Source organism: Gadus macrocephalus, chromosome 5 (assembly GCF_031168955.1).
Source record: "Gadus macrocephalus chromosome 5, ASM3116895v1".
NCBI classification, from domain to species: Eukaryota; Metazoa; Chordata; class Actinopteri; order Gadiformes; family Gadidae; genus Gadus; species Gadus macrocephalus.
Genome location: NC_082386.1, coordinates 17,459,995 through 17,473,518, shown reverse-complemented (window position 1 = coordinate 17,473,518; position 13,524 = coordinate 17,459,995). Strand labels below are relative to the sequence as shown.

Here is a 13,524-nt window from a genome sequence, read left to right as displayed (position 1 = left end):
GCTACCTCACTGGTTTCCCATCCAGGATGCCGGTGAGGGCCTGGTCCAGGGAGGGGCCCAGCGGTGCCCTGGACTGGGCCCCGCTGGGCCCCTGAAGACGCTGGAGCTCCAGGATGCTGTCGATGGCGCTCTGGAGATGTTCAGTCAACACGTTGTCCTCCTGGCGCGGCGAGGCCGCAGGGCTGGCCCTTAGCTCCGCCCACAGAGGCACCTCCGGCCTATAGCGTTTCACGCATGGGTTGACATCACGAGGCGGCGAGACGGGCCGCGGCTCTTTGACGGCGATCTGACCCGCGGGCTTCACCTCGGGGGCGGTCCGGGGTTCAGCGGCCTTACCGACGGGCGGGGGCGGCCCGGGGGCTTTAAGGGGCGGAGCTCCGTTGGATATCCCCTTGCCGTTCAGAGGCCGTGGAGGCGGGGCCTCTCCTGGTGCCTCCTTGTCCCGCCCCCTCATAGAGTCAGCGCCGCCATTGGTCAGCAGGCCGGCGTGGTTCCGTTTGCGCGCCGGGTCGCAGGCGGAGTGGCGGACCACCTTGCGGGACCCGGACTCGTGCTTGATGGTGAGCCGGAGGCCCCCCCTGGAGCTGGAGCGGTAGGTCTTCAGACCGGGGGGGCGGTCCGACAGGCGGGGCCAGGAGGGTGGGGGGGACGGGCTGGGGAGGGGGCCGGAGGGGCCGCCCGGCGAGGAGGCCGGACCGGTCAGGGCTGCGATGAAGGACTCTGGAACAGAAGCAACAGCTGGTGTCAGACGCACCGCAACGGGACCACAGAGGTGGAGGGTCATCATCAGCCTCGCCTTGTGACTCCACCCTCCGTCAGACGGCTAACGGCAGACATATCAAGACGTGTCAAGATGGTTTCACATGCACCCTTAAAGGGCTCATGTCACGCCACCAGGTGAAGCTGTGATTAGCTGGTTCAAGCATTCCTTCCCTGTGTCATAGTGACATCACATGTGGGCGTGTCCACCCAGATATATAAAGGATAGATGAGCAACGTTTGCTACAGTCCACTGGGTAGGCTGGTAGACTGATCTATCCAGAGTACATCTAGGTGGACACGCCCACTGGTGAAGTCACGTTGGCACAGGGAAGGAATGATTTTCAAACGGCTTGTACCAGCCTATCACACCCACACCTGGTAGCATGACATGAACCCTTCACCCAGGGTCTGGTTCCCAGGGTCTGGTTCCCCAGGGTCTGGTTCCCCAGGGTCCGGTTCCCAGGGTCCTCTCCGGGGGCTCACCTGGGTCTCTGCGAGCGCGTCGCCGGTCCTCCCCCAGAGCGAAGCGCTCGGCCTGCAGGAAGAGCCGCTCCAGCATCACCATCTCTGCCGAGGGACTGTCCTGCTGTGGGACCCCCAGAGGGGGAGCAGACGGTGAGCTCACGCTAGGGGAGGGGAGGCCGATGCCCCCCATGGGGGGCGGCCACTTGGTTCAAACGGCCCCCAGGCGTTTATCTTACAGCGCTGTCTCACCTGAGCCTCCGCCACCAGCAGCTGTCGGTATTTGTTGACCATGTCTTTGGTTCGCTTCAGAAGAAACCCGGACACAGAGTCAAACTCCTGGTCCACTAGAGAGAGAGAGAGAGAGGGGGAGAGGGGGAGAGAGAGAGAGACTTCATTACACTGGAGTCATCAAGTGGAACAAAGTCTGAGGCAGTGTTATCTGCTGCTTTCAAAGAGGCCGATTTTGTCTCGGCAATTTCCAGTCTGCTAGTTCAGTCCCAAAACGAATCAATCTGGGTCTGACTTTTTCAGTAATTAAAGTAATCAAACTATCACTGGAACGGTCTGAGGTCTAATGTGCAGCCAATGCTGCCCGTGTGACATTTCTAAAACAGGAGGGAGGGTTCTAATGACTTCAACGTGTCAATAAAGAAGTCAGAATCCCTGGAGGAGACCCAAAGACCCTGCTGACCCAGGTGGAAGTGGTCCCGGGGGGGTAGGGGGCCCGCGCAGGCGTGGTAGGGGAGCAGGCGGCCCACGGCCTCCCCCAGCGTGGTGAAGGACGTGTGGGTGTAGGGGGTCTGGATCGCCGCCTGGTCCCGGAGCAGCTGGTTCTGGAACCTGGGGAAAAGGGAGGGAGGAGTCACTACTGGGAACCCGGAGAACTGGGAGGGAGGAGTTACCACGGAAACTATGGGAACGGGGGGGGGGAGGAGTTACCATGGAAACCATGGGAACGGGGGGGGGAGGAGTTACGACGGAAACCATGGGAACGGGGAGGGAGGAGTTAACCGGTAACCCGGGGAACTGGGAGGGAGGAGTTAACCGGTAACCCGGGGAACTGGAAGGGAGGAGTTACCACGGAAACCATGGGAACTGGGAGGGAGGAGTTACCATGGAAACCATGGGAACGGGGGGGGGGAGGAGTTACTGCTGGGGGAGGGAGGAGTTACAACTGGGCTTCGAGTCGTACCCTCTCCCCCTCCCACACACAAACACCTGATTGGCACAGCCCCTTATGCATCCATCTTCAGGAAGTGGGTGTGGTCAATTCTGCTGGGAGTGCCTTCGCTGGGTCTGACAATCTCAGAACAGGGAAGAAAGGCCCATGATTGGCCAGGTGCCGACGGTGATGGTAATGAGAGGAAACGTGATAGTTTACAACAGCCCTCCCCGTTCCCAGTGCTGCTGGATGTCAATCACTTTTATGGAGCCCGAGGGATGTTGTGTGGCGAGGAGCCAGGGGAGTCACAGGGCTGTGCGTCTCTACCAAAACCAAGATCGAACACTCATCAACACTAACCATTCGCCAGTCTCACTGGGCCAAGGCCAGACCACAACTGCTACCTCGTTTTTACTCATTTATCAGACACTGATAAATGAGGAAGGGTAAGGGGTAGAAATGGGATTGGGCCCTGAATTCAACGAGTCCATGCTGAGCAGGTAGGCTGAGGGCATCTTGCTCAAGGATGACTACCTCCGCTAGGCTGAGGATACGGGGGGACCAAAACAAGAACCTTTCCTATGAGAGTAAAACGCCCAGAACCTATCCTTCCCCTGAGGCCCCCCTAAACTCCCCCTCCGCCCCTGGTAACCCACGCACTGAACACAAACTAAATGACATTCTCTTCCGGGTTCAAACGGCAACGTCTACTCTGCGGAAGTAATCTGTTGTAAAGTGGTGCTGCTGTGGTATTGTGTAATACCTGCGACTGCCAGGCATGGCCGCGTACCTGAGCCGTCGCATTGCAGGGGTGGGTCGGTCCTCCATCACCTGCTCCACATGTTCTGCCAGCTGGCCCGAGAAGGTCGACAGCCCAGAGGACGTCAGCGGGGGGGAGCCCAGGTCCGTCTTGTAGTCGGACAGATACGACGTATTCTGGTAAGCAAACAAATGTGTTGAGATGGATGGTCTCAGTTACAAGTAAGAAGCAAATTTTTGCAATAACAAACCCTCTGTAGATTTAGTTATTTGAAATCTTTGGTTCAGTTTGTTGTGGACTATTGACTACTTGTATAACGTATTTAATAAAACAATGATAGATCTAATGATCTATTGAAGGATTTGGCTTCAATGGTCCGTCTCCATGCCTCACCTGATCCTCAGGCTGAAGGGAAGGTTCCTGAAGGACCTCCAGGTGATCCAGGGGTCCGAGGCTCCCCAGGGCCTGGGTCATTAGAGACGGCGGGGGGACATCAAGGGAAAACTCTGGACCCTCTAAGACCAAGGCAGCTGCTGGCTCTGAGCAGGGGACACCAGCGAGAAAGTGGAATGAACATGAGGTATGGACAGGCTAGAAGTTGAACTGGGAGAAACCGATTGGGTGATGTTCAGGTTACAGGAAGTGATGCAACCTACTGCTTAGTGAGTGCTGTTGGACCGCTGGTTCTTCTGCCCCGCTGGAGAGGCTGGCGGGCGTGACCGGGGCGTCATGCTGCTGGTACGTGGGGTGATGCTGGTGCTGGGACAGGTTGAAGACCTGGTCCTGGTCCAGGACCACCAACTCGGGATGGGCGTGAGGCACTGAGGCCTGGGTTTGGATGTTGGACACAAAGGCTTCTAAGACATGGGCCTGGGGTTGGATTTCAGACTGGGTTTGAGGAACCAAGTCAAAGTTCTGCATCAGAGGAAGGGAGGCCTGCAGAACCGGGGGCTGGATTAGGGGCTGAGGCTGGTGACCTGGTACTGGTGCCGGGGGAGTCTCTGGTTGAGATGGAGCCCCCTGGTTGATTGGTGAGAAGCTGGCTGATGCTGTGTTTGGTGTCTCCTGTACAGGGCGGGACGAGCGGTGTTCAAGGGCTTCCTCAGAGTCAGGCGGGAGGGGGGAGAGCTCCACACATTGGTCCACGAGTGCAGCAAGGGTGTCAGCCTGGGCCATGGAGGACTGTATCTGGGACAGAGCCTCTCTCTCATTGTCTGGAGTAGAATCAAGGGAATCCATCGGCCCGACTGGCAGAGCTCCCATCAGGAGCTCAGAAGGTATGATGGGATGAGAGCTAAGTGCTTGCTGCAGAGGAGACAAAGTCATGCAAATAGAGGGGTAGAGGGTTAACAGGTGGCGTATCTTGGTTTCAATTTCCCCATCCACACCATCCGAGTCCCAAGGGGGCTCTTTGGAATGTGACCTTTGTTCACGTATGATGCATGTATGAGATGACATGATATTACTTAATAGTGTAGGAAGATCACCCCATGGGTCAATGACTCGTTACATTACCCAATACATGCATCAACGATGACATCGATCAACCAAAAAATCCAGCCCTACATCATCCAACCCGTTCATCACCCAGCACATCGCACGGTGACCTCTGACCTGTTGGAGTTGCATCAAGGCCTGGTTGGTAACCGTGGAGTGGTCCAGCTCCTCCACCTCTTGGCTCATGTCTGTTTGGGGCAGCAGGGGTTTGGGGAGCTGGGGGACCAAGTCTGGGACCAGAGGGGCTCCCGCTGGGGCCTGGAGAACGGTGACCACCGGGGGAGAGGGGGGCTTGACGGAGACGTGATGGACGACCGGTCGGAAGGCCTTCAAGGACACAAAGAGGAAGGCGTGATCCTATCACCCAAGTTTGGTGAATTCAATATTAAGGTATATTAACAATACTAGGCCTACTTCCCTTCAATCTGATGGTTCATCTTAACCTCCAGGGAACCTACCTGGGACAGTTGGTGGAAGGTCTCTTCTGGATGGACCCTCTCTTCAGGAAGCGTGCGGTCGGCCAGAACCACGACCGAGGCCTGCTGGAGGTTCAGCTGTCCTTCGGGGCCCCCGGCCTGCAGGCTCGGGGCCGGGGCCGCGAAGGGAATACCGTGCACCAGCTGAGAGCCGTTCAGGATGGAGATGGAGGTCAGGTCAGGGGGCAGCACCCCGGAGCTGTTGATCAACGTGATGTGGTTCCCCAGGGCAGAGTTGTGGACCAAAGTGGCCCGCTGGCCCTGCCCCCCCGGGTTGTAGGCCCCGGCGAGGTGCGCTGGCATCTGGAAGACGGTAGGGGGCGCTGACTGGAGCTGCAGAGACCCAGAGAGCACGGTGGCCTGGCGGAGGGAGAGCTGCCCGCTGGGGCTGGTGAAGACGGGGCTGAAGTTGAGCTGCCTGTGGGGAAGCGTGAGGATGTGGGGCCGGTCGGCGCCGTGGACCGAGGACCCCTGGTGGCTGGAGGTCAGAATGGGTCCCGCCGCGCCGGCCGGCTGGGCGATGGTGACGGGACACTGGCCCGGGAGGAGGAACTGGTTCTGGCCTTGGAAGAGTCCCTGGGGCTGGAGCACGAAGGAGCCACCCTGGTTGACCAGCTGCAGACTGAGGGGCTTGCTGAGGTGCTGGTTGGCCTGCTGCTGCTGCTGCTGTGGAGGCGGAGCCTTCGACCCCGCCTGGGACAGCAAGATATTAGACGAGGGAGTCCCAGGGACAAAGGTGAGACCCTGTTGGGATTTCTGCCCCGACGGCTTGGGACTGATCTGAACCAATCGGGGCTGGATGCTGACGGGCAGTTTGGGCTGGATGTGGAGAGGGGCTCTGTGCAGGAGGATGCCAGGGGTAGAGGCGGCGGCGGCCGCCCTCAGGCCCGGGCCCGTCAGGTGGCGGCCGGTCAGGCTGGGCATGGCCTTGTGGATGATCATGCCGGAGGCCTGGGCCGGGCTGAGGGAGAAGGAGCTCTCCGGGGGTGGGGTGGGGAACACGCTCCCAGGCAGGAGGCCCATGAGCTGGGGAGGACCGGTCGGCCTCAGGGAGGGACAGCCGGGCCCCACCGCCAGCAGGGAGGGGTGGGGGGGCTCCACGGCCGCCTGGCTGTCCCTGGGCAGGGTGTGAGGCTTGGGGAGGAACGGCGGGGCCAGCGGCGGGAGCAGGAAAGGTGCGGGGGCGTACAGGGACAGGCCGTCTCCAGGGTGGACCAGGTCGGCGCCCAGGGCCAGGGTCTGCTCTGTGATGTCCGCCTCCTGGAGACTCTGCTGCAGAATGTCACAGGCCATCCCCTCCTGCACCTCCTCCTCCTCGTCCTCGTCCTCGTCCTCCCCCCCTCCTCCTCTGCCCACGTCCTCGTCCTCATCGTCTGGGGTTCGGTGGTCTCCCACCTCCTGCTGCACCTCCCCCCGGGACCCCTCTGGGGAGGAGAGCAGAGCCTCCTCCAGGAAGGAGAGGTCCACGCAGCCCGGAGGAGGCGTGTCTGAGGAGTCCCTGTCATCTCCCAGCAAGGAGACTGGGCTCTGGGGGGGGGGGAAGGAGGAGGAGGAGGAGGTGGGACGGGTTCACATCATCTAATTGCTAATTGGCATGGTTTAGCCGTAACCTGCACAGATGCTGCCAGTGAATCACTCTCTAAGGGTGTGCCTGTGTGTCTGAGCCCATATGTGCCTGTGTGTGCAATGTACTCCTGTGTGTTCCCCCGTGTGAGTTCCCCTATGTGACTGCCTGTGTGTGTGTGTGTGTGTGTGTGTGTGTGTGCCTCTGTGTATGCAGTGTACCCATGTGCTTGTACCAGGGTGTGTCTGTGTTAGTGTGCATGCGTTGTGTAACTTGTGTGTGTTTCTGGGTGGATGCAGTGTACCTGGGTGTGCGATTGTGTTTGTGCATGCAGTGTACCTGTGTGTGTGTGTGTGTGTGTGTGTGTGTGTGTGTGTGTGTGTGTGTGTGTGTGTGTGTGTGTGTGTGTGTGTGTGTGTGTGTGTGTGTGTGTGTGTGTGTGTGTGTGTGTGTGTGTGTGCTCCACTCACCGGAGGGTCTGTGAAGAGGGAGGGCTCCCCGGAAGACGAGGAGATGAGCAGGTCCTCAGACTGCAGCTGGAGAGAGAGCAGCGTTTAAGGGAAGGTCCCCAAATACACAAAAAAAGTGTGTGTGTGAGTCTGTCCCCAAATACAACAATACTTCCATGCTGTGTCTAGTGCTATGATAGAGAGTGGGCGTTTATTAAAGCGCTACCTTGTGTATTCTATTAATAAAACGATAGTGGTACGGTTCTCTCACCTCATTGGTCCCATGGAGGAAGTCGTTCAGGGCCTGGGGGTCACTGGAAAGGTCAAAAGCAGACCCGTTCAGACGGACGGACGGACGGACAGACAGAACCAGACCAGGTCAGAGAGACGGACCGACAGCGTGACATACGGGTGGATCGATGAATATAAAGATGAATGGATGACCCGAGTTAGATATGTTTACCAGAAATGTAATGTACGTTAAATTAAGATACAAAGAAATTGCCCCTCTGTTGTATGAGTTGCTGTGTCCACAGTCCCAGCGAGACACAGAACATAGACTCCAGGATATTTATGATACAGGTCCCGGTGTCCTCCAGGGTGGACCTCACTGTCACTGCTGATCCTGGGGTCGCCGGTTCAAGCCCCCGGTGTGACGTAGAGTTTGGCGCCCGGGAACTGACGTGACATTAACAGCAATGGATGGGGACGATTTTAGAAGAACCCGGAACATCCCGGAACAGCCTCGTCCCAGACTCACCACAAGACGTCAAGCAGGCATGTCCCATCTTCATCGTCCATGTCAACTGAAACACACACGACACAAGCATGTATTAACTTATTACTATTTACTGTTGGGTTTACAGATGGCCCAGTATTAGGCAACCTACGAAGGATTCAGCTGCTTGTCTTTAAGGAGGGATCGAACCCAGGACCTCTCCGCTGGGCGTCGGACAGATCTCTCCCTTCCCCCTTCTTATAGTAGGACAGGTTGGTACACCAGGGGCAGAAACTCAAGCAAACATCTCCACTTATTCCAATGAGGAACACGGACATTAGAACGATGGCAGGCGTTTTTACTTAGCAATTAGCACAGAGCAATTAATTTAAGTTTAATTTAATTTAAGTAAATTCATCACAATCCTTCTAAAATACATCAAATATCCATTATGATGTTTTGTTTTGATCTTTTTCTGAACCCACTTCATGTGTTGTAGGAGACCCCATGCAGAGCGGTGGAGCTGCGTTCTCGCTGCGGTGTCATGGGAAGCTCTGGCCGGGTATCACAGCGGCGAGGTGACGGCTCTCCGGGTCCAGACGTCTCCGTCGGGGCATCGCGGTGATCTTGCGGCGTGGGAGGGCGGAGGTGATGGAGGAGGAGTCAACTACGACCGGGCTCAGCACCTGTGGTCTGCAGGGTCGTCTGAGGTCGTCAGAAACACAGTTCAGTTACACAGAGATCCGTAAGATCAATATATTATTTCAGTCTGGGGGGCAGGGGGGCGTAATAATAATAAGCTTAATCCGAGAACTTTCTATCGCGTTTTCTTATGACAGACCAAATCGTTATCAATGATGACGTTAATACCGGATTTTATTGAATATTTCAATGAAACTAAAGATTGGGGAGGACGGGACACAGACAGACCTGGAGGCATGTCTGCTGGCCGCAGCTGTCCAGATGCCTCCACCACCACCAGCAACATCAGGTCGAGGTAAACACTCATGCAAAACCCCCGACGCATGAAACCAGCCAATTAGAATAACACACTCCGTCTCGCTGGGTTTCCAGGGGAGCTCCGTGGGAAGGCAAGGAAAGCTTTCCTCACCGCTGCCCCTGTCATTTGTTTTGTTTCACAGCCCAAGTCGACCGCATTAAGGTACCGCATCGCCCGTCGGAAGATGCGGTCAGACCCTCGTCCAAACCCGCGGCAGCACATGCACATTGTTTCTCCGTCACGGCGCTCGGTAAACACAAACACACACACACACGCGCAGAGGGTCTAAATATAGTCCATTCGTTAGGGGAACGTGTGTTCATCTAAAAATAATGTCCCGAGCGATGCCTGGGAGGAGGGGGGGTGCGGGTGGTGGTCCTCCTTGTTTTGAGGAGAGCTAGAGGGAGAGGGGGGACCACGGCAACTGATGCCCGCTGTAAGCCCGAACGCAATAACAAAAGACGCCGGGGTAAATGTCCCCGTCCTGCGCCCGCAGACCCACGCGTCGCGTCGCGCGTCGCCTCAAAGCCGCTCCGCGAATCCGACAACAAAACAACTCACCGCTCCGTCTTTGTGGTTTATTGTGCTGTCAAGCGGCCCTCTGCGCCATCGATTCTCACTCACTGGTCCTTTCACATGCTAAGAGGAGGAGGCGGGGTAGGGTGAGGAGAGGGGGCTGAGGGTGGGGGAGAGGGGGCTGAGGGTGGGGTGGGAGGGTGTGAGAAACAGACGGGGCGCCGAGCGCAACACAAAGGTGGATATAGTGAGGAGCAATGTGCACAGCTGCTGTCGCGATACCACACGCACGCACCCACATACACTTCAAATATGCCCGCTCTTCCATCGCAGCTAGAGCAGTACAATCATATTTTACTCCAGGATGTAGCCTACTCCCCCCAGTGAAGAGGCGATTGTTCAGTTTTATTAAAAAAAAGAATATACAAATATTTCAGTCAACGGATAATGGAAAAAGCGTTTTCTGAGACCACTTCCAATGGGAAATCGATATTTCAGTATCATTTCCATAGCTTTGAGCGAATTTTGTTTGACGGTCCCAGTTAGACCGCACAACAAAGTAGTCGCTCATCCAGAAACATCGCAGATAAACGCCATCCATATAAAATAAATCTGCATCTGCAAGTCAATTTAGCAGGCAAGAAACTACTTCAATCGCTTTGTTATGGTTGTTAAACATTGATCTCTCACAACCAATGACTTTGGTTCAGTTTAATCCAGATGTTGGTTGAATTCGGACAGGTAACCATGGCAATAGAGATGAAACATCCCGGTGGAGTTGTGATTCCCTCAGACATCCATAAAGTTGGGCTAGAATTTATGGCCTCTAAAGCCTCTTAGGAAAGAGAAAAACGCTTTAACAATCAGAGTTGTTTTTTTAAAGCAATTCTTTATTTATAACCCGGACATCGTCATAGAAAATAAACGCTGTTCCCCATGCAAAACAAACCACCCATCCCTTTGACATGTGACAGATAGGAAAATAACGCATTTTATTACAACAACGTTTCAGCCCACCCCCACCCCCCACCCCCCCACCCAGACCAGCCCCCGGTCCCGAATCAGCTCCCGGTCTCCGGTCTCACTTCCCCGCCTGCTGTGCCTGTCGCCGCAGCAGGACGTAGATCTTCTCCTTGATCCAGTCCTTGTTGTAGGGCTGGTAGGTCTGAGTGTCGGCACGGTACCTGGAGGGGGGGGGGGAAGACAGACATCAGTCTTCAGGTTGCACACAAACTCTCAGGGTCTACACTTAATAGTGACACATTATACCACCAGGTGAGAGCGATTAGCCGTTACAAGCGTTTAGGAAATCGGCCTCTTCTGACATCACAGGTGGGCGTGTCCACCTAGATGTGTGCTGGATAGATCAGTCTACCCAGAGGATTGCAGCAAACGTTGCTGCAGTCTATCCGTCATACATCTAGGTGGACACGGCCACTTGTGAAGTGGCAGATTTTCCCGGCTTGTAACGGCTAATCACACTCACACCTGGTGGGGTAATATTAGGGCTGCAACAACAAATGGCTAAAAATCGATTACTAAAAGCGTTCGTTTGATTCGTCATCGATTCGTTGAGTCGCGCGATTAATACGTCACTCGTAGGCGCCGTCACTGTTTACAGCCCGCCGCCGACAAGTTGGTTTATGGTTCATGCACGCCCACAGTGAGCTTTAGTGTGAGCGACCACAGCTTGTATTTTGGTCATATCTTAACACTGGACTGTAGGCCTATATAAAAGTGTTGTACCTTCACTGTCTTTGGGTTAAAAAAAACTCCCTCAACTCTGTATCCGTCTAGTCCAACCAAAAACTGTCAGCTGCTGCTGCTGCAGACGTTGTGCAGACGGGCTCGGAGTCGGCACCGTGTGCATTAACAGTCATTCAAAGCAGCGGTAGTAATCACACAACCGGACGGTCTAGAAAGTCCCGTCATTTAAAAATAGTAATCCAGTTTTTAAATCCATGTTAAAATATAGAGCTTGTTAGCTTAAAAAAAAGTAGCCAACAGTGTCAAATGTGATGTGTTCAGGTCGGCTCAGTTATATGATTGATGTGTTCAAATGCAACACAAAAAAAAGAAATTTGAGATTTTGGCGAAATCTTGTTTTCCCAGCAATATAAAATAGATAGTAATTCATGAATGTTAGGAATTGGTGCCATGGCGACAACCCCCAAGCACTAAACTTGGGGAGTGGTTCAACCAACAAAGTAGCATAAACATGGAACTCCATCTATTAATCAAAACTATTTCTAAAGTTTTCATATCGGCAAACATACACGCAGATAGATATACCTGAAAACGTATATCTGTGCACATCGCTTTGGTTGAAAGCGTCTGCTAGACAACACGGTGATGCGTGATCGTCACGGCCACTTACACCAAACAGCTGAGGTCAGCGAGGTCGTCGATGAAGTCGAACAGCTGGCTGATGTCGTAGGTTATCGACGGGCTGCTGGGGTTCATCCTCTTCAGATGCTCCTCGTACATCTTACACACCCCTGGAAACACAACACGCCGGTTAACCCTCTTACAGCTGTTACTGCCAACATACACCTATAAGTCTTAAGAATAAGTCTTCAGTGTAAATGCTTTGGTTCCTCTTGCCGTCATTCCCCCAGCGGCCATATTGGGTTTAACCGCTAAACAAACTCTGTTCTGAATGGAACCAAGACGGCTGTTGGGTGAAAAAGGAATGGCCCTTAGAACGGCTAAAGCTAGCTCAATCCCTGGCGCCTCCAGGCAAGATGCCCAACTGACGTCCAGGCTGGGGCCCTGCATGGCTGACCCCGCGGTCCATCTATGAATGGGCCTCATGAACGGGCGAATGTGAGGCACTCGTTTTAAAATGCTTTGTGTAGCCACAGGTACAGTTATACTCCATTTAACAAGATTCCTCTTACAGCAGACCTTCAACCTGGAATCTTGAACCCCTATCCTCGCCAGTGTTGATGCCTTGCTCACCTTCCATACACTCGTTGACGGATTCGTAGTCTGCGTACGTCCGCCCTTCGGGCCGCTTGGTGGGCTGTACCAACAGGATGGTGTGCGACTGCAAACACAACAACGATTATTATTAGAAACTGATAACCACGCATCATTTGTTTTACAGTCATCCAGGGTACCAAGTCTGACTTGGAGAGAGAGACCATGCAAACTAAAGCGAGAATTACATATTTAAATTACGAATTTGATTCTCGTCCCGAGTCATTGTGAGAAACTGGATGCGTGACCTATTTTCTGCCTAGTCCACGTCAGGCCACAGAGCGAACCCCAAAACGATCGTTGTTTTTCCCGTGCATCTTAGTTTGCAGTAGCCCACGGTCCAACGCCATCGTATCATCCTATAACGCTGTTATATTATAGCATCATATAACGCTGAATGTTACTGTTTTTTTCAACGCTGATGGCGACCACTACACTCCGCGGACGCTCACTAGACGTGCACACCTGTGCTCGAGACGTCAGCTGGACGACAGAGCACGTGACAATATCACAATGTAAACCAAATAAAAAAATGATTGGGCCACAATAGTTGTATCGTGTAAGACTAACCATTGCTTTGGGCCGTTTCTTCTCCGTTTTTGGTAGATGCTTGATGCTCGCTCCGTCAATGACCGATGAGCTACACTTTGACACCGGAAGAATAACGTCGTAACCCAGCGAGATCACAGATCTGTTAACATAGAAACTGTTGTATAGAATCAGAGTGCGGCGATACGTCTCGTGGTCGCCATATTGGGAAGGTAACGGTACACCAAATCAAACAAGAGATGAAGGGGTTAAAACCATCTACTAGGGTACTATTTCACATGACTAACAACCGATGTTCAGCAAATGGGTATTGATACACCTATACATAACAGCAAGATACAATTTAGCAAGTGAAACTTCAGTGGTAACTAAAAAGCCTATTTCCGTCATGAAGTTCTTTGACAAATTCTCAATAAACATGTACATGTTTATTTTATTTTTGATGCATGCAAAATATGTCAATTGATGTGTTCTTACAGGATGCATTAAAAAGGATTTCCAATGGTCGCCCGCCTCAAAATGGCGGCCGCGCCGACGTTTCTCTCAGCGCATCTAGGTTTTTATGTTTATGTCCAAAAACGCTGTGCCTCGGCCAGACATAACAATATACGAATGAATTAAAGT

The 13,524-nt window shown here is 53.9% G+C and overlaps 2 protein-coding genes across 2 annotated transcripts; both read right to left on the bottom strand.

The window, feature by feature from the left end:
• Window position 1: 1 nt before the first annotated feature.
• On the bottom strand, window positions 2-9,664 carry si:ch211-168d23.3 (BRD4-interacting chromatin-remodeling complex-associated protein). The gene is made up of 14 exons (XM_060052714.1): window positions 9,415-9,664; window positions 8,339-8,558; window positions 7,896-7,941; window positions 7,407-7,449; window positions 7,157-7,222; window positions 5,105-6,649; window positions 4,764-4,973; window positions 3,806-4,454; window positions 3,543-3,688; window positions 3,180-3,325; window positions 1,919-2,067; window positions 1,477-1,571; window positions 1,246-1,348; window positions 2-720 (listed from the first exon to the last, which is right to left on the bottom strand). Exons 3-14 carry the CDS (start codon window positions 7,934-7,936, stop codon window positions 2-4), a joined length of 3,912 nt encoding a protein of 1,303 aa, XP_059908697.1. The 5' UTR covers window positions 7,937-7,941; window positions 8,339-8,558; window positions 9,415-9,664.
• Window positions 9,665-10,238: 574 nt separating this feature from the next.
• LOC132457427 (enhancer of rudimentary homolog) lies at window positions 10,239-13,112 on the bottom strand. The gene is made up of 4 exons (XM_060051727.1): window positions 12,922-13,112; window positions 12,331-12,418; window positions 11,747-11,867; window positions 10,239-10,553 (listed from the first exon to the last, which is right to left on the bottom strand). Exons 1-4 carry the CDS (start codon window positions 12,922-12,924, stop codon window positions 10,451-10,453), a joined length of 315 nt encoding a protein of 104 aa, XP_059907710.1. The 5' UTR covers window positions 12,925-13,112; the 3' UTR covers window positions 10,239-10,450.
• Between the last annotated feature and the right edge of the window lie 412 nt (window positions 13,113-13,524).